We start from the raw sequence: 19,759 nt of genomic DNA, 5'->3' as shown, positions 1-19,759 counted from the left end.
CAGGGTCTGACACCGTCCAACATGACGCTTTCCAGAGCAGTGTTTTCTCGGGGAATGGTGGGCAATGGAGGCATCCAGCAGCCAGCAACGAGCGGGGCGGCGCAGCGCCGTCCTGAATTGGTGGCCATATGGAGGAATATGGCTCCCCTGTCAGCCCTACTGAACGTCAGTTGGTCGACAGCCTCGTGGTCCGTGGAAATGGTTGTTGCTATTCTTGCAAACCAAGGGCAAGGAGCCTCGTGCCAGCCACGGGATTGAACCGAAGAGAAGGAAGCGGCAGTGAAACAGAGATGGCGTATCGCGGGACAGACCGCTCTGAAGTCAGCATGGCGATCTCTCTGGGATGTTTTGTTGGTTGTCCCGTCCTGAATGTGGCTCATCGACCAGCTGAGGGCTCACCTGTGCTGTGAGCAACTCTAGAGGCATACGAAGATGACCATGACCACCATGTTGGGCCCGAATTTGGTCCTGTGATACTACTGCCATAGCAGCTAGACATGGAATTCGAGTTGGCAGGTATAACATCTCACAAGAGAGCGTGTGACTGACTGAAGTTTGGGAAGTGGGGGTCCGAAAACAAACACGCAAAAAAACAGTCAGACTGGGTGATGACGTCTACGTTGAGGACATCATAGGAAGGAACCTGGGGGGGGGGCGATAGAGAAAACCAGAACCTCTCTTGGGCATAAGCCACTCCCAGCAGGGTTGCTGATTGGCCAGTTGCCAGGTCTCCCCCCCTGCGCCACAGGCCTTCCCATGAAATGCATCTACTGTAATCGTTCTGCCTATTCTGTTTTTGTTTTACGAGCCGTTTTTACAGTTTCCCTTTTTTCCTTTCTTTTTCTTCTTCATCTTCTGTTTCTTTCCTTTCTTCCCTTGTTTTCTCTCTCTTTCTGTTGGACCTAACTCGTCACCGCGGGCCTATTTTCGAGTCTTACAGCGTCCTGTCGCAAATCTATATATTTCGAAAAGGATGAGGTGAGAATTCAATCTGTGCAACCATGCCTGATGAGTCTCAGCTTGATCATCTTTTCATTCTTTTGAAACCCTTCCCCTTTCTCCCTTTCAAGTCTTGGGTAACATTCTCATCATCTTCATGATCAGCATGAGAGACAGATGCCTCCAGGCCCCATACCATTTCCCCCTGTCCCTCGTCACATTGTTGGATTGGATCCTCACAAACGCAAGTTATTTCATGGGTCGTAAGCTGCCCATTCAGCTTCAGCTCATGGCCTCATTTGCCTCACACCCACAGACTTCCCCCCCTCTTCCTATTCGGCCAGGCAGACCATGCGGCCACACACAGTGACCAACCCACAACTTGATTCCTTCCGTCTTGGTCGTCTCTCGCTCGGTTTGATTCTGGGGACTTAATGGGGCATTGCAAGCATCGGACTCCGGGTGCTTCGTCGTCCCGCCAGAATGGTTTGTTTCCTTCCACAGTCCAAGACCCAGGTCTGGGTCTCCTCTCAAGTCTGCCAGCCTCGTTCTTGAAAACCCCCGAAGAGGGTGCTTTCGCGAGAGTTCGCCTCAACGTCAGCAAATGAGGTGATCTCTTCAAAGGCCGTCGAGCTCGCGTTCTCTCGCCCTTTTTCCCTCTCTCACTCGATGTTCGTGTTGATGCAAATCTGAAGGTTGTTCTGGGGCGTCTTGACGGACTGTTAGATTCATCGTCATAAATATCATACCCGGTCGGTATTACCACAACCAGGACGCCTACTCTCATAGTCCACAACCTGCGCCAAGGCCCAGTCGGCTTTCTTGCCTCCTCAGGAAACCGATAATGCCTCATAATCATCTCTTTACGCGACTCTCTGCACCATCAACTGGCAATCACTCCATGGCAGAGGTGGCCCCTTGTTAACACGTCTGCATGTGATGGGTGGCTCCCGGACTTGGCCGCCCGAGCGGATATGCGGCCACTAGGCAGCCCGGCAGCCAGGCAGGTCATGGATGCATCCATTTCTGAGAACTCCAAGGGGGAGACTGGACTTTGGGGGCCAGAGGTCTTGGCCAATAATCGAGACAGACTACTCCTGAAGTCTACATGGACCGTTAGGCCATCCTTTCTGGAACACAAAGGTCTGAAGCCGGAGTTTTGGTGCTGTGCCTCACACCGGCAGATCCCGACCCGACTCATCGTCGAGGTCTTCATTAAACCTCGGAGCACTCATTAGACCAACGGATGAGCGTCCTATCGCATGCAAGGCTTTTCAGCCTCGGTGTCTGAATTCGTCCGGCAAGACCGCCGTCTTCCCGCCACTCGGAGCCATCGTTTCTTCATGGCCGTATTTCTGCAAGTCGATTTGGCAGAACGAACGCTTCCTTCGTCAAATTATTCGTTGCATGTGTGCTGGCTGCGGCAGAATGTCTCAGCCCTACAACAACCAAAAAAGGACCAAGAAAAACCGGGTAGGTAATCTCTTGGGTAGTATTTGTGCGATTTAGTCGAATGTCTGACTGCTTGGGGGGGGGGGGGGCATCATCTTTCGGGACTTGTAGTGTGTGTGTGTGTGTGTGTGTGTGTGTGTTTAGGTGAGTGAGCTGATCTACACCATCCACTTCACCGTTCCGTTCAACTGGATGTAAGCCCTTGAGGTCTGCATGGGGCTTCTCACTGTGTCTTTTACTAAATGTGGAACATCTCGATACCCCAAAGCCCTGGTCTATCCAGACGGACGAGTCCGTTTGGTTTGGCGCCTTGCCGTGGGACGAGTCCCTTGCCAACGATTTCCTGTCTCGCTCGTCGTTCTATGCTCGCTCTGCAGGTAAATGGCCGGCGAGTTGAGCCTCACCGCCCAAGTACTTGATTCCCAGCATGGGTCTGGATAGGCTCAATATTCTTATACTATTTTTATTATTATATCTTAACACATACGAGGCAGCGTTATGCTACATATGTACTACACCACCAATGTAGAAAAAAACAAGTACCTAAGTGAGCAGCATCTCGCCTCGCCTCGCCTTGCCGTGGTGAAAAGATGATGATCGGTTGTCCTTCTGCTGTCTTCCTATGTGCCCCCCACCCCTTCTCCAATATCTTCCCATTCCGACTCTTCAGCAACTACCGTCTCAGCCCCCCCCCCCCCCCAAAACGTCTTTTCCCGCCATTCACATACTCATAGAATAAAAAGCCAGGCCCAACCGATCCTAATTGGAAAAGGTTTACAATGTACAATGTACTGCACAAGTACGCACGTATAGACAAAAATGGTGGATAGGGACAGGACGTGTGTGGGGGTTGAGTGTGTCTGGAAGTTAAATTCCTTTGTAGAGAGAAACTCAGAGCCAAAAGATCTTTACCCAGAGGAAACAAATCACCAGGGCAATGAGGCGGAACCAGTCCCAATGTCATGAAGATGCAAACATGCAAATGTATTTCCTGACAATAAATGCAAGAGAACAAGGCCAGAAGGACCAATCCCACCGGCTACCCTATGGCTCCAGAAGCGGGCCCATGTGTGAAGAATGAGACGATAATCAATGCTTGTCTGCTTGCTTGTTTCCGCCTCTCCCCAGTCGAATTGCTCAACCACAGCTTGTTGTTATCGTTTATTCCCTTGAGGCTGTTGATGTCTCCTGTTTCCTATCCGTCTCCCTTTCCTCTACCAGTCCATCATCATTCGTGTGAGACTACTGATGACACATACAATATAGAAAGCCAACCAAGAGAGTTTATACTCTCAAAACCCCAATTCAAATTCCGAAAGCAATGAAGCACTGCTTCTAGATCACCGACGACACCAAACGCCGTCGCGACTAGCATAGCCTGCTTCCCAACTCCGCTTCCCGGTAGATATTTCCACCTATTCGATATATCCCTTGATGAACGCCGTCGCGGGTATGCAAGAAGAACAGCATGTGAAGAAAAAAAAAAAGGGGGGGGGGGTTTCGTAACGATCATGAATCATCCAGATGTAAGCTCGTCCTCATCGCACTGCTCTCGGGCCGCACGATGCCCGGGAACATTGTATGGAGGGACTCGCTGTCGGGCGTGGCTTCGATTTCATATCGCACCTGAGATCTTCCGTGCTGTGTTTGCTGCGGCTGCTGTGGGGCTGGTCATGCTGCCGACACGCCCGCTGGTCTTGCGGACACCGGACGGCCCCTTACCGTCGGGACCGCGACTGCTGCCCCGGACCTTGGTGAGAACGCCACCAGCGGATGTAGAGCGCAGTGGGGGCTTTGCGCCCTTGGCCTTGCTGTTGAGCGAGCTGCCGATGTTCTCGACGTCATTGGAGGCGTCGTCGTCAATCAGGGAGGTGTAGATGCTGGTAGTCGTCGTTGTGTGGCTAACAGAACGTGACTTGCCAGAGTTGGGCGAGACGGAGGACCTCCGGCCGGTACGCACGCGCATCTGCATCTCCTCGTCTGAGTCGCCGTTGTTGGCCGAGCTGCGCTTCTTGACAGACATGATCTCGACGTCTTCCTGGACCGCGCAGCTCTCCTCCATGGCGGCACGAGGGATACCGCGGCTGCTGGGAGGATAATGGCGGGTCTTGCGTGGCTGTCCTGGTGTCGGCGCTGGAAGATAGTTCTCCTGGTCTGCAGTGATGTTTGTTCGGTCGTTTTCCACCTCGCCCAGGGGTGTCCTGTTGGAGGCGCTGCGGGAGGGGGTGGAGGTCTTGCTCGGGCTGCGGCCAATGTTGGCCTTGTGGATGGTGCGGACAGGCGTGCTCGGGTTCGCGTTGGCATTGGCGGCGGCGGCAGCAGCTGCGGCCATCTCCTTGCGGAGCCTCCTCTCAATGCGCTCCTCGACCCACCACTCCCGGAAGACGCCCTGGTTGAGGTGAAGCCAGTGCTGCTGGGGCCCGACAACCATGCCTGGCCGCATGAACCTCATGTAGCCGATGACCTCGTCGGCGGTAAAGCCATATCTGTAGATGAGGTAGGCACCAATCAGGCATCCTGTGCGGCCCAGTCCTGCCTTGCAGTGGACGGCGATGCCCCTCTTCTTAACAGTGATCATCTCATGTGCCAGGCGGATGAACTTGCGCACGGTTGGCATGGCTGGGCAGGTGCCATCCTCGAAGATCAGGTCCAGGTGCGTGATACCCAGGCCCTCAAAGTATGAAGGTGAGTACAGTTCTGAGTTGAGACGCACGACGAGGCCAATGTTGCGCTCCGAGAAGTGCTTCAGGACGTTCTTGAAGGGCTGCGGCAGCGTCGGGTGAGCATCGACGGCAGCCAGGGTCTTGGGCACCGTAGCCCAGAGCTCTGAGGTCTCGGGGATCTTGGCGACGGGCTCGTGCTGGGGCGAGGCAAAGGCCAAGAAATTTGGTGTGATCCAGTTGAAGTCTCCGTGCTCGACACGCTCAAAGCGCTCATACTCGTCGAGGTCAAAGTTCTCCAGGGCGCAGACGCCTTCTTCCTTGGCTTTCCAGACGCCGTAGACAACATCCTGGACGGTGATACCATAGTCGGCCTGACTGTATCCAGCGTCACGGAAGGGCATCAGGGGCGGATCGACCTGGGCGATGGGTGCCAGGGCAAGGTGTGGTGGCCATGACTGGATCAGGACCATGTAGCATGCCAGCAGGGTAGAGGCATTGGCGCGGCCTGTGGGTGAAGGGGAAAAATGGCAAGGTCAGCTCTCATGAAATATTCGCAGACGTATGTGCACTTTGGTTGGTTCTTTGGTGGGTTTTCTTTCATCAAATCGAGAGGGGAGGGGTTCTGCTACTCACTCCTAGGGTCGGCCCTGCTCCAGAAGACGACTGGTCTGTCCTTGTTCTTATCGGCACCGAGGATCTCATGGAACTGCAGGGCAAATCTGTACAGGTGGCCGATGTGGAATGGACCAAAGTCATGGTGAAAGTTGTTGTAGAGCAGGGTGTCATCCACGGTAAAGTAGTAGGGCTGCTTGTAGGCTGGCTTCTGGACTGCCTGAGGGCCTTGGCCGGCTCTCTGCGAACGCTTGCCAGGTGATCTTATGGAGCCATCGGGATAAGGGAAGAGGGTGTCCTCGGTGGGTGGATGTATGTAGGAGGCGAGGTACAGGCGGTCTTGAGAAAATGTTAGCAGGGATACTGGCAAAGGCTGCTGGTAATTGGAGTGCTGGTGCTGATGAAGGCAGTAAGATGGAAATGAAACGTCCATAACAGCCATGCCACAGCCAAAATTGAAACTCCCAAGAAAAGATGCAACGAGTCAAAAAGTCATTACGACCAGTGTATTCGATGCTTTCTCCCCCTGTTCTGTTTCTGGTGTGTTGTGTGTGTGTATGGCTGGGTGGTAAATGTGCACAGCTCGCCTTCAGCGGTGAAGCTTAGCAGCAGCAGGCAGATTTGATGTGTACGTACCTGGGATGTACTCGATGATCTGCCCCAAGTTAGAGCTCTTGGTAGGACCCATGGCTGTCGCTGCCGTCTATGACCTGACGACTCTTCTTTCCTCCCTTTTCTTTCTTTTTTGGGTCCTTTTCCTGTCGGGAATATGTTGTCGAGGCAGGAGAGGCAGGAGCCAATTTCCCAAAATGAAGAGAGGGGAAGCGCCGAGGCGGGTTTTGAAAAGAAAGTGTTGTTTGTACTAAAAGTGTACAAGAGTTGTAGTAGTATGCTTATGCTTATGCGGGTGACTCGGGTCCCGGCGGCAGAGGAAAGAAATATCGGTGGCTGGGAACTGGGGACTGGGGTGGTGGTTGCCGTCGCTGAAGGGGGGCGATCAGGATTGATCCAAGACAAAAACCCAAAACACATTAATTGCTAGGGCAGCTCAAAGGACCATGCGCGTGCAACCCAGATGCAGAAGCTGGATGGTAAAGTGCTCGAGAGAATGGAGTGTTTCGAGTTTGGGAAACCCAGTCGGGGAGGAGTCGATCGATTAAGGATCGGCGATGTCCTCTTTTTTTCTCTCCTGTTGCTTCAGACGTGCAGCCAATGCAACTTGTTATGTGCCCTGCAAGCAGGAGGGAGGAGCTAGTTTGGTGGTAGAGAGGATCGAGGAGTGGAGTCGCAAGGCCAGCCAAAACCTCGACGCGAACCGGTTTGTGTTTGTTGATTGTGTCTGGGTGGTAAGGTGGTTATGTGCCAGGGGGGAGGAGGCCGCGAGGGAAGGGCAATTGATGCTTGTTGAGAGGAGGGGAGGGAAACAAACAAATCTGCAACAACACGAAAAGGACGGGCTTCTTTTTAATTATGCAAAAAGAGGAATTCTTGGTCTGTATCTCTTTTTTTTTTCATTGGATGTTTTTTTATTTTAAAAAATCGTTTCCCCTGGTTGCGGTGTAGCAACGGTAGGAGAGGAGCCCTTGTTGTGAAAATGGAAGCGCCGCCAGCTCCAGTCTCGTTGCCGGAGCACTAGGTACCATGTACTAAGAATACCGTGGTAATAATAGGTGAGAGGAACATCCGGAGAAGCTCTGTGCTGGCCCTCCCTTCCAATGTTATTGCCCGACCCAATCCCTGGCGCTGCTGTGCCTGTTGCCCCAGTTCGAACACCCCGTCTGACGCCTTGACGCCCCTGTACTTCCAATCAACACCCCATGCCGTACCGTTGACGGGGCAACCACTGGGTCCTTTTTACTGGGGCGGTGCTGGGGCCTTGTATCGGCTGGGCGTGCCAGTGCTCCTGATGCTCCTCCAGGTGGCTCCTCTCAGGCGGTTCAGCTGCTGGGACCACAGCGGGGCCCATCCCTCCAAAGTTTCGCTAGCAGCTATCTACTTTTACCTAGGCAATCGCCCAGAAACGAACTGGGGAACTGCACACTTTTGGTGTCATGCCGCAGGTTCAGGTGGGCAATATCCCCAAATCCCCCCACACAAGAATCCTGTCCCATGGTCCATGCAGAGTAAACGCCCCTCTTAGCAGCCCTGTTCCAACTGCCCCAGTTCCCAGAAAACAGATCAAGACAAGAAAAGAAGGAAGGAAGAAGAGAAAGAAGGAGAAAAGACCAGCACTAGACACGTCGTCCAAGGGACGGGTCCAGACCCACGCACACACGCTCTCGATAGCCCTGGAACGGCCAAACAACCTGATAAATCTTGGAAGAGCCGCTGTGAAAAATTCATTCCTATGACGAAGGTCTTTTGTGTGCAAACATTCCCGACAAATCGAGAACAGGATCCAGGACCATCAACACACACACCCCCTTTTTTTCTTCCTGCAAGCACTTTCAACAATGTCGCGTGACGTCGACGGGGAGACCTTCCCCTGCTCATTGTAAGTTCTCACTGGGTCGCTATTCTTGGCCTTGGCCCTTGCTCTTTTCTCTTCTCTATGAGTGTGTGCGCTCTACTCTATCCCTTCTCTTTTTCCTCCTCTTGGAAGGATTTGTGGCCCTTCTCCTCCCCTTGTCTGGCCCTTGTCGACCCGCAATACCGATCGATGAAGGATGGATTGACGGAAGACGCGATGGGGAATCACGACACATAGGCCCTCTGCAGGAGGGACCACACGGCAGGAGGAGGAAGAGGAACATTTGCACACAGCCAACACCAGATACCACCAAAAAATACTACCTTGGCTACCTGCAAGCGAGCTGATCCGGCTGACAACCCCCGACCCGCGCGTCTCTCTGTTTTCGCGTTTTTAGAACACTTAATGTCCCCTTCCCCACTTCCAGGCTGTCATCCATCGCTATGAGGGCCCTGGCTGTCGACAAGGAGCTGTCACCACTCGTGCAGAGGCACTTCTCCACCGCCACCACAACCACCACTGCCACTACTGCTGGTCCAGACGCAAGGGACGCGCCCGGGTCCGGGCGCGTCGGACATGGGCATGGGCACCAGCTTGAGCTCCAAACCGAGCCCGAGCCTGAGCTTGAGCAGTACCACGGGGAGAAGAAGAGTCTAGCCAGCGGCCACAGAAGCCCGGACGCTGCTGCTGCTGCTGGTGGGTGCGTCCTCCGGGTCCACTACAAGGCCACAACGAACCGCATGCTACGTGTCGCCGTCAACTCTTTCATGGATAGCCTGGCCCTCATACTCGAGGTGATGGAAAGGCTCGATGTGGACGTTCTAGAGGCGCAACATGCAGGGTAAGCATGCGTTGCAGCCCGACCGCCTCTCTTTCTCTCTCTTTCTTCTCTTTTTCTTACCCCCTCTTAATTTATCTTTGCTTCTCTCTCGATCAATCGATTTCAAATTACGGAGGAGTCCGTGACCACGCTGGCGGTGACTCATGTCATGCAAATTGAGTTGGCGATATTTGTCCGCATGATGCCATCATTCTGATCATCAGTCTGCATCGTCATCGTCGTCATTCTCGTCACGGTCTCTTTCTTCATCTTCGCTTGAGGCGGAATGTCGGGAGTCTGGTCTTGTTGGGATCGCTGTATGAAGTGGGCCCTTGAGAGCCCTCTTACTCGCATTTGAGACTATGTATGTGTGCGTGCGTGTGTGTATGGAACCCACATCGCATAGCAAAGTAGAATCACAGCATGCAAAGATCTCGTGCTCTTGTTATTGAGTCACACCAGCAACCTCTGGTCCACCCTCCTGCTTTCCATGCCGACCTCATACGACAAATCATGACTTCGTCACGGTCACCTTGGTCTTGTCTGTGTGTGATGCAAAATCATTATCAGCTGCGGGACACCTTCTAAGACAGCATAGAGAGTAAGAGAGGGTCGGTGGGGCCGATGAGAGGGTGTGCAGAGGGAGGCCTTGTACACTTACAGAACGCTACGTGGTCGCGGATGTTCTCTGCCTTTTCCTTGGGTTGTGGATAATACCACGCCGCATTCTGGAGCTCCTGATCTGTTTGTTGTGTCAGTGGAGAGAGAAGAAAAAAGCTAGACCAAAGAAGTAAACAGTCGCATCCAGTCCTTCTTTCTTTTCGCTACCGGTGCATAGAAGAGAGACTGTGTATGTGGTGCTTCTTGTGTTTCTCACCTCCCGTTTTGATCGTATAGTAGCTCGCATCCCCCTTCCATGGGCAGTGGGTCGACAGCTCCGTCTTGGAGAGAAGCTCGGTCTTGACGGACGACGGCGGGAAGTACACGTTCCCCTCGACCTCCTCCCAGGTGTCCGTCTCCGCGACCACGGTGTCACCGACCGCGGCCTTGGCGTGACCGGTGGGCATCTTGTCCTTTTTCTTCTTTTTTTTCTCTTCTTCTTCCCTCTCGTGTTTGCTTGTATGTACGTAATTGCTACCTTCAGGTAGTCTTTGTTTCTGCGCCCACGATTTTTCTTCTTTTTCTTCTTCTTCTTCCTCTCTTTTCGGTTCTGCAGGGACACGTATCGATCAAAATGTCGGTCGGTCCGGGGGCTTTCCTCGTTGGCAAAGATGTTCAGGACAGTGGTTTGTTGGTCCGTGATGGTTTTGTTTGGAGGGGCCCAGGTGGGTGTCGAGTGGATGAGGGGAAGGAAAAGGACGAGCCCCCTTCCCTTGTCCCCGCCCTCCCCCTCAGACATACATAGTGCATGCAGGTTCCGATCCTCCCGAGATGGTGGTGGTGGTGGTTTGTAATTCACAGCAGCAAAACGCATTTGGCTCGTTTCGCCTGTATGGTTTGGTACCTACATACTTAGTACTGACGATGTGTGCCATGTACCACATACAACTGTACACTATGTAAAGTATGTAACGGTCCCCGGCTTGGCCGCTTGACACATACCGGTTTCATTGGGCGGGGTAGATACCATAGTACGACTTGTATGTATGTAGACAGATGGAGCTGATCTTGGGGAGGCTCCTTGTTGGGGAAGTTTAACGGCTGGCTTGAGCTTTGTCAGTGCGCTTCTTACTGGGATCATGGTGGAGAGGGCAAGTAGGCCAGATTGTCTCTATCTGCTTTTCGGCAGAACGAGGCTTGCTGTGACCGATGGATGTTGTACGAAGATGCCGGAAGAGCAGTAGGTCTCGATCATAGGTAAGATGTCTGCTATCATGAACGCAACTCGTATCCAGAAAACTTGATAACATCCTGCAAGTATCTCAACAGATAATGTAAAGAACGGTAGCAATCCCTGTTGCATGTCATCCATCCCACGCGTGAATCTCTCTTTCCAGTAGACGCCCATCTATGCAATTGATTTCAAACGCCATGCAGATCCAAGAACAGGTACGAAAAGGTGCTGTATATACCATGCTGAAGCATCTCGTAAGCACCCACAGCATTTAGACGACCGTCTCTAGCGTGTTGAAGTCTCCAAAGCACGTCTCCTCGAACCTGGCCAGCTCGGGCATCTTCTCCTGCACCTTCAGGAACGTCTCCAGCTCGCACCACCCGTCGACCCGGCTCGCGTCGCACTCGGCGAAGCTCCAACCTAGCGGGATCGTCCTCTGATTCAGCACAAAGTGGATGTACCGGGTCTCACCCCCGGCCGCCCCCTCCTCGTCCTCCACGTACCCGTCCCCGCCGCGATCCGCACGCACGGGCTTGGGGGCGCGGATGATTTCCATATCGAGCCGGGCAGCGAAGGGCGTCAGATGCGATACGGTGAAGTTGTGCTTGCCCGGATGGTGGCGGGAGGAGAGGGGTGGGTCGTCGCGGGTGGATGTGAGCCCGAAGGCAGCGAGGATGGAGATGATGTTAGTGTCATGGGAAAAATCGAGGTAGAGCGACTGGTTGAGGGGGAATGTATCGGTGCTGCTGTCGAGCGTTGTGTTGATCTGGCTGCCCGAGTAGCCGAGCGTATGGTTCTTGAGGCGGGCTATAACTTCTTGTTGGTAGCCTATGCCGACGGCACGGGCGGTCTTGGACTGCCAACCGGACGCGGCTGAAAAGAATAGGTCTATTGGACTTGGTCAGTACACGCACACAACATGTACGATCTGAAAAGCACAAGACCAAGTACGTACCGACCGAGTAGCCAAAGTTTTTCCACTCCTCATAGGTGAAGAGTTCACAAAAGCGGCTGAAGCCATACGCAATCTGTGTGTGGAACAGTAGCGTTAGTCTCACTAGGAACTGCTGCTTTAACAGAGAAAAGGAAGATAAGGAGAGCTAGCTCACCGTCTCATAAGGACACATGCTCTGCGCGGCATACGTATCCTCAACCGTCCAGTCGTACCCCTCCACCATACTACTTAAACGGGTCGTCGCCTCTTGCAGGTACACCTGCGCCCACTCAGCCGTGGCATTCATCCCGCCCTCCAGCTTAGAGTTGGGACAGTTTTTGTACCCGGCCAAGGAGTTGTTGAACCCGTCTGCCTCGATGATGACCTCGATGGTGGCGTTGTTGGGCCACTCCAGCCCGAAGAAGCCAGCCATGAAGTACTCGGCTGACTTGAGCATGCGGTCCTGCGTCGTGGTGCGAACGATGATCTTACTGTTGGGGTTGTACAGGCTCGAGTACATGTACGAGTGCAATATACCCGAGTCGAACAGCTCCTGGCGGCCCTTGGGCACGAGGATCTCGTAGCCCAGCTGGTACTCCCACTCGTTGAGGAACGAGAGTGGACCACTGGCCTTGAAGCCCGACCCGCCGTCCTTCTTCTCCTCCTTGGCCGCCGCGATCCTCTGCCCCAGCAACATCACATTGGAGCCCGTTCCGGACGTGGGATACCGTGATCCGTGCCGCGACAGCATCTGCAGCTGGACAATCTCCGCGCCGGGGGGTAAGGGCCACTCGTCGACGCCGAAACCGGGAGACGGTGTGTACGGCGACAGGTACCCCATCATGTGGAAAATGCTCTCGTTGGCAGCGCCCATGCCCTCGATGGGGACCGCCGTCTGCAGCGGCTGGTTCGGCACGAAGGTGGCTGTGGGGTCAAATGTCCTGGTCTGCGCGAGGAACGCCGGCGCGCCCGTCGCCGTAGGCCCAGCCCACAGCTCTGGGCTTGTCTGGAAGTGCTGCGGCACCGTGGGCGTAGACCCTGAGCAGTCGCATGTTGATTGTGAGGCTCCTGAGGATGACGAGCCTGTGTGGCCATGTTTGGGGAAGTCGGGAGCAAAAATGAGGTTGATGGCCACGAGGATGAGGAGACCTGAGATGAGCGCTATGAGGATCGTCTTGAGGTTGACATTGTGGAAGGGCCGTGGTCGGTAGTACGGCCCTGGCTGAACGGGTGTGGAGGGGTCGTCCAAGTTGTCTTCTCTGTCGTCGCCCTGCACAAGCTGGTAGCCTTGTGCCTCTTTGGGGCTCAACTTCAGCGGAGGAGGTGCCATCTTGACAAAAAAGCAAAGGGGATAGGCAGGATCGATGAGGCGGGAGAGCAAGTTGAGACAGTATGATTAGATCATCGAGTATGTACTTGATTATCGAAGAAGATGAGGAATCAGCTCAAAGTCTGAATGGTCTTGGTGGAATTTCATCCACAGCTACTTAGACCAGTAACTGCAGGCAGGAGCTTGTTGTTATCACGAACTCTGTAACTTGCAGTGTTGAGTGAGGCAGGAGCACGGGCCAGCCCATATGATAGAGACACCCCCTGGAGTGCAAAGAATAAAACTGCTCATGATGCGAAGCTCGGCTATTGACAGGTCATTTGTGAGATCTACTCTGTATTAATGGTATCAAGATTGTCTACATAGTGTCTGAACGGGTGTATATACAAATGAGCAGGGAAAGATTCGAGACTTGTGAAAAGGCGGGAGATCACAAGCGATGAGGGTGTGAGGCAGACACGGAAAGCATGCTAAGCGTGTCGTGTACACAGACGCTTTCTGCCCGCTCAAAGAGGCCTAGTGCAGCAAGTAGGGGGTAAAGCATGTATGCGATCGTCTAATAGTATCGTGCTTGTGATGGTTGTACTTGAAGAAATGTGGTGGCTGAGATCCGAGACAAATGGGCACATGAAAACGGCACGAAGATGACAGCGCATGATGATGACAACATAAGCGCGCTCTCTCTCTGTTCCTGAACAGACACAACCAACTTGACTGAATGGACTTGCCCTGTAGAGTCAGAGAGAGGGGGGGCTGTCAAGTAGTCAGGGAAAGTATTCTGTAATTACATTGAGTTGTGATTGTCTATGGCAACCGCGTTGAATGAAGGAGAAACACATTCAAGAAAGGAACAATTTCCTGTCTCCAATTGATCTACAGAGATCATACCATAGCAACGTTCCGTAATGCTTCTACTTAGTATGTATGGCACTACGCCAAGCCCAAAGTACCAATTTGCTCCAGCGGCTTGGTCTCAGTTGGTCAGCCTGCCTGGTAGCGGGAAAGCTGAAGAAAGGGTGAGGTGACGGGTGAGGTGACGTCGGGCATCACGTGCGGAGTGACCCCCCTGGAGGCTGTGACAGAATCCATTCAGAAATCTCATGCGAGCTCATTGGACCCATCAGGACGTTCTTATCTCTTGGCGGAGACCCGCCCAGGAATGCCTAGTCAGGACGGAGGGGGCGCCGCAGTTTCTCTCTCTCGACGATGACGGGGAACCATGTCAGCGCAATTCCCAGGGTTGTGCGCAAAGGGGGAGGGAATTACCACGATTGTATGATCTTGACAAATTCATATCCCGTCTTGGGTTTGGGGGTTGGAACAAATAGCAGGTCTTGAAGCCTGAATTGAGCTAACCTGCCATGCAACTATAGGTGGTGATCCCTGATCGTGCTACGACCGTGTGGTACAGCCCATGCCTTCAAAGCCTTGCCCTGCATGGTTCTCATTGAAACCCTATTGAATTGAATTGTGTTAGGACCAGCGGCTATGACGCTTGGCCGACGTCGTATCGTTTTTACAAGGAAAGGAAGGGGGTAAAGGAGCGAAAAAAGAACTCTGTACAGCTCGATCTCCGGCCAGACCGTCACCAGTCAGAAGGTTTGATGCCAGGCTGCTCAGCAGTTTCGGATCTCGGAAATTCCAGGAACCATTTGGAGAATGAAAAGGCTGGTGTTGACCGTAGTGACCGTATAGAATTACATATATCCGTCCCTGCAAGTAATCTCTCGGCATCATATGTCAAAAGATACGAAAGAGGAGGATCGACGAGATCTGGCTGAGGCGAAAAGAAGCAGTTTTTTGCTAACACAAAGGACAAACAATTTGGTAATTTATTCCCTGGATTCAGCCCTGTCCCCAGTCTGACATTTTGCGGTTCCCCACATTCTGGAGAGTGGACCCTGAAAAGGCGCGGCGGCGCTGGAACACCAAATGAAGCCGACCGAGCATACGAGAGATTTGGGCTTCTTGCCTTTTCTTTTCTTTGCAAAAAAAGAAAAGAAGAAGATTGAACACGGCATTCTGTCCTATTGGTCGGGCGGGCTGGCCAGCAAGGCCAAGCTCACGCCAGCAGAGCATGTGTGTGTCTCGTCATCCCCCTTGGCGATGGAAGAAGAAGCAGAAAATCAATGTGGTTTGGGCTGTAATGCACAAATGAGGCCACTCGAGAAGAACTGCTTGAGAAGCGATGTCGGAAGTCGGGGTCGGCGTGGGCGTGGGCGGTGTCGTCAGTTTAGCATAGCAGAGCCAGTAAGCAAAGTTTCCACATTCAACAGGCACCAGGGCGCCGCAAGTACCGAGCCGCATGTCGACAGGCGACGGGTACTCTGCGGCAGCAGGCCCAAGAGGAAGGAACGAGAGTGGCCTGCTCCTACTTCTCTTCGCCAATGCTGCTATGGTCTTTCCCCCACCTGCCACACCCATTGGCACGCATACTTACCGGGGGGATGGGGGTGGTTTGTGCACCACCAGACTCCATGCATATTTTCAGCTTCGAGCCAAGCATATTGGTGCGTCCAGCAGAAGAAGAAAAAAAGACAAGAAGAGGCACGAGGACGAACGAAAAATTAATCTTGCCTCGAGGCTGACAGGGGCCTCGGTTCACATCCACAATTCTGCCGTCACAGTCGAGTGGGCGATCCCTGTTTTTGGAAGGATGGCAGGGAGGTGGTTTCTCCGGGTCGTGGGCACCGCATGAATTCCTTTGCATTTGCAATCCATGCCTCGATTCTCCTCTGTTCAACAGTCTCTGGCGACAAGATACTGTACAAAACAGGGGTCCTCTTCTTCTTCCTTCCCTGGGGCTTTACAGCTCAAATACTCCATCAGGAGTAGTAACCAGGAGATTTTGGCCACTATGGATGATGCTAATAGGACTTGGATTTAGCCAGGCCAGCCCACATGGCGGCGCAGGTACCACAATAGTAAGTTGTACTGCAGCCCCGTAGCCACACGAAGAGGTTTCACTCGCAAAATTGGCACGCGACAGCCAGGGTTCGGTCGCCCATGACCTTATGGCTTCAGCAAATATCATACAGTAGTGCACAGTACACTCGGTGGGATCAACATCGTGGGGGAACTTCTTGCACAATGTTACCCACCACCACCATTTATTGGGCAGGCTCCGGCCACTCCTTGCATGCCTCCTGTACCGGCCTGCCGTGTGCATACCTGATTACTACTACTTTGGTATAGCGGCGGAGAGCAGAACGACAAAGTTGTTGTCCTACAGCATGTGGACTGAACGACTCCGTGAGATTGGGCGCGGTCCTTACTGGCTCCTTTGGCTCCCCTCCTTTTTAAGCACTTCGCTCCTTCTCCCCGGAGAAAATTGGGCTTTAGGCCCGTCCAGCTGGTCCAGCCACAAGCCGGTATCGTCTACCGAAACGTTTGCAACAAGGCCTGGGCGTTGACGGGTAGGACCTCTTTGACCGAGACTCGGCGCTGAAAATCGATCCGCTAGCCCGCGCCCCAACTCTCATGCCCTCTTTCTCTGTTCCGATCTCTCTTTTCTGGAGAGAATTGTCCCTGAAGCGCTTTTAGTTACTATGGTAGTCTTGGCCTGGGCACAACAGCACTGGTTGGTCCAGCAAGGAGCGGGAGGGCTTGGTTCCCAGGCTAACTTTGTCCATTGCAACATTGGCTGGCAAGGCATAGGGCAAAATCAACCCGGGGATTTCTCGACCAAGACTCCATTTACTACTCTAATGGTACAAGCTGCATCCGATCCCCATGGCCCCAGCGAACCCCCTGTATACTGGTAAGTCGCCCACGCAACCCACAGCGGGACCATCGCCTTGGCCATCCGCGAGTCTCCACCAAGATGATCACCCACTGCTCACCCCAAGAAAATACAGAGTAACAACCATGGTCCCTAACTTTGTAGCTGTTTGTACTAAACGGTATATATCCAAACTCATCTCTCTCCCTTCCAATCTCTTGGGTAGCCTTTCCCGCCTTTTCTCTTCTTTTTTTCTCCTCTCGATCCTCATTGCTTGGCCCTTCAAGTTTTTGAGTGGTCAATTGCTGTGCCTCGTCACACTTACACACCTCAAAGCCGCTTCCGGCAACTAGACATCCTCACTCCCCCAAAACAAGACGAGACCGCATTCGTCCCTCCTTCCTATATTTTTTGGGGTCTTCTTCTCTTTATTTTCAAACCCCCTACTCCGTCTTCCTCTCCTCGTCGTCGCCGCCCTACTACACATCATCGACACTACGCACTTTCCTCAACGACTTATTCTCTCCAGCTTCTTCGTGAAGCTCATCTCCTCCTCCAGCAGCAGTCACAATGTCGTACTCCTGGGTTGGAGCCCCAGCTGTCTTCAATGGCACCAACGATGAGACTGGTGGAGATTCCGGTATGTTTGTGTGCCAGAAGAGGCGACGATGTAACGCCTTGTTGGGTGAAAGACCGTGAATAGTTTGACTGATGGTTGTGTTTTTCTCTCTCTTCCCATTTAGCCACCACAAACTTGAACCAATGGTACCAGTCGGGCGACCAGGCCTTCATCATCGTGGCCTCATGTATGGTGCTCATCATGGTGCCCGGCATTTCCTTCCTCTACTCTGGACTAGCTCGACGAAAATCCGCTCTCTCGCTCATCTGGGTTACCATGATGTCCTTTTCCGTCATCGTCTTCCAGTGGTACTTTTGGGGCTACTCGTTGGCCTTCAGCTCGACCGGCACCAGCGGCTTCATCGGCGACCTGCACCACTTTGGCCTCATGAACACGCTCGCCATACCCTCGCCGGGATCGCCTCTAATTCCAGAGCTGCTGTACTCGTTCTACCAGATGCAGTTCTGTGCCGTGACGGCTGCCCTCGTTGTCGGCGCCACGGCTGAGCGTGGTCGAGTCCTCCCTGCCATGGTCTTCACCTTCTTCTGGGCCACCCTCGTCTACTGCCCCATCGCCTGCTGGGTGTGGAATGTCAACGGCTGGGGTTTCAACTACGGTGTCCTGGACTACGCTGGCGGGGGTCCTGTCGAGATCGGCTCCGGTATGTCCGCGCTGGCCTACTCGTGGGTGCTCGGCCGCCGCAACGAGAAGATGATGCTCAACTTCCGCCCTCACAACATTTCCCTGATCCTGCTTGGCACCATTCTCCTCTGGTTTGGCTGGCTCGGCTTCAACGGCGGCTCTGCCTTTGGCGCCAATCTCCGCGCCACCATGGCCTGCTGGAACTCGTGCCTGACGGCCATGTTTGCCGCCATGACCTGGTGTCTCCTCGATTTCCGCCTGGCCCGCAAGTGGTCTCTTGTCGGCTGGTGTTCTGGCACCATCTCGGGTCTCGTGTCCGCCACCCCGGCCTCCGGCTTCATCACGCCCTGGGCCTCCATTATCCTCGGCGTCGTGACTGGCATCTGCTGTAACTTCGCCACCAAGATCAAGTTCCTCGTTGGCATCGACGATTCCCTCGATGTTTTTGCTGAGCACGCCATCGGCGGCATGGTCGGCCTGATTTTCAACGCCCTGTTTGCCGCCGACTACATTATCGGTCTGGATGGCGTAAACACGGGTATTATCAACGGGGGCTGGCTCAACCACAACTACAAGCAGCTGTACATCCAGATCGCCTACATAGTGGCCTGTACTGCCTACGCATTCGTCATGTCTGCTATCATTGCTAAGATCATCGACGTCATCCCGGGCTTGCACCTCCGTGCCACCGAAGAGGCTGAGTTGTTGGGTATGGACGACGACCAGCACGGCGAGTTCGGTATGTCCCCCCCCCCTCTCTTTCTCCGTTTCCAAACATCTTCCTGCCACCCCGTTATGAATTTTTTGGCTCGTGACTGACATCTATTCTTCCTACCTTTTTACAGCCTACGACTATGTTGAAGTCCGCCGAGACTTCCTCGCTTGGACCCCTGCCCAGCAACACCAGAACACCGACAGCAACAGGCTGATACCCACACACGGCATCGAGGAGCACCAGAACATGATGCCCACCACGAGCAACATGAACGCATCGCGGGGGAGCGACGAGGCGGAGAAGCGCCCACCACCCGGGTCCTCGGATGCCTCGCAGTCGCAATAGGAACACGCGGCTGTGGGCATTCTGGCCGGGTGCGTGAAGCAGGATGGACGGATCAACCCTTCCAAGTCTTGATTACTATGTTACTTTTTCTCTCGTCTTATCTATAAGCATACAGACAAATGTGCTTTTCTTCTTACATATTGAGTACTACTGGCATAGGCATGGGTCTGCATTTTCTCTTGGCGTCGTTTTGAGCTACAAAAAAGTTGGCATAACTCAAGTGTACAATGCTTTTTCCCCTGAAAAGGTCTCAGGTCCTCTGTGCAAATTCACGAGTGAATTGTTCTTATACTATGTGTCTTTCACAACCACACACACACACACACACATGTGCACACAGTCGCACTGTGAACTTATACGCTGCAGTACTGATGTATACTTGATTGGAACCGCACTTTGGTCTTTTGCTAAAAGCTTCCCTTCTAATTAATTAATCTCTGCCTCATCATCCCCATTATCACCATCGTCTCGAGTGCAGCCCCCCTTACCTTTTTTTTTTTTTTCACGCTATTGTCGCACGTTCCTAGGGAGTTTGTTGCCTCACTCTTCTCCCGATCGATCCACAGTCGACGTCACGATCTGATCTCATGGAAAACCAAGATCTCTCCCCGTTTTAGACCGCCGAGGCTCTTCTTGAGAGAGGGGGGGGGGGGATGGAAGAAA

At 53.4% G+C, this 19,759-nt stretch overlaps 5 protein-coding genes across 5 annotated transcripts; 2 read left to right on the top strand and 3 right to left on the bottom strand.

Annotated features, from left to right (window-relative positions):
• Nucleotides 1-3,352: 3,352 nt before the first annotated feature.
• Nucleotides 3,353-6,869, bottom strand: M406DRAFT_286930 (uncharacterized protein). Its single transcript, XM_040918703.1, has 3 exons — nucleotides 6,303-6,869; nucleotides 5,688-6,005; nucleotides 3,353-5,559 (listed from the first exon to the last, which is right to left on the bottom strand). Exons 1-3 carry the CDS (start codon nucleotides 6,352-6,354, stop codon nucleotides 4,007-4,009), a joined length of 1,923 nt encoding a protein of 640 aa, XP_040779869.1. The 5' UTR covers nucleotides 6,355-6,869; the 3' UTR covers nucleotides 3,353-4,006.
• A 1,665-nt stretch (nucleotides 6,870-8,534) lies between these two features.
• Nucleotides 8,535-8,981, top strand: M406DRAFT_250465 (transcription factor Pcc1; the record flags this gene model as incomplete). The annotated part of the gene is made up of 2 exons (XM_040916696.1): nucleotides 8,535-8,618; nucleotides 8,781-8,981. Coding segments are annotated over 2 exons (285 nt in total), but the record flags the coding sequence as incomplete, so codon positions are not given.
• A 99-nt stretch (nucleotides 8,982-9,080) lies between these two features.
• Nucleotides 9,081-10,063, bottom strand: M406DRAFT_355074 (DUF427-domain-containing protein). The gene is made up of 3 exons (XM_040923071.1): nucleotides 9,834-10,063; nucleotides 9,618-9,698; nucleotides 9,081-9,499 (listed from the first exon to the last, which is right to left on the bottom strand). Exons 1-3 carry the CDS (start codon nucleotides 10,021-10,023, stop codon nucleotides 9,468-9,470), a joined length of 303 nt encoding a protein of 100 aa, XP_040779867.1. The 5' UTR covers nucleotides 10,024-10,063; the 3' UTR covers nucleotides 9,081-9,467.
• A 998-nt stretch (nucleotides 10,064-11,061) lies between these two features.
• Nucleotides 11,062-12,819, bottom strand: M406DRAFT_62916 (uncharacterized protein; the record flags this gene model as incomplete). Its single annotated transcript, XM_040924807.1, has 4 exons — nucleotides 11,062-11,678; nucleotides 11,746-11,818; nucleotides 11,900-12,762; nucleotides 12,804-12,819. 4 exons carry the CDS (start codon nucleotides 12,817-12,819, stop codon nucleotides 11,062-11,064), a joined length of 1,569 nt encoding a protein of 522 aa, XP_040779866.1.
• A 4,247-nt stretch (nucleotides 12,820-17,066) lies between these two features.
• On the top strand, nucleotides 17,067-19,406 carry M406DRAFT_355073 (ammonium transporter). Its single transcript, XM_040923070.1, has 3 exons — nucleotides 17,067-17,415; nucleotides 17,519-18,775; nucleotides 18,882-19,406. The coding sequence occupies exons 1-3, from the start codon at nucleotides 17,346-17,348 to the stop codon at nucleotides 19,094-19,096; spliced, it is 1,542 nt and encodes a 513-aa protein (XP_040779865.1). The 5' UTR covers nucleotides 17,067-17,345; the 3' UTR covers nucleotides 19,097-19,406.
• Nucleotides 19,407-19,759: the final 353 nt, after the last annotated feature.

Source organism: Cryphonectria parasitica (assembly GCF_011745365.1).
Source record: "Cryphonectria parasitica EP155 unplaced genomic scaffold M406scaffold_2, whole genome shotgun sequence".
NCBI classification, from domain to species: Eukaryota; Fungi; Ascomycota; class Sordariomycetes; order Diaporthales; family Cryphonectriaceae; genus Cryphonectria; species Cryphonectria parasitica.
Note: the sequence above shows the minus strand (reverse complement) of the source record. Positions and strands in the feature narration are given on the sequence as shown.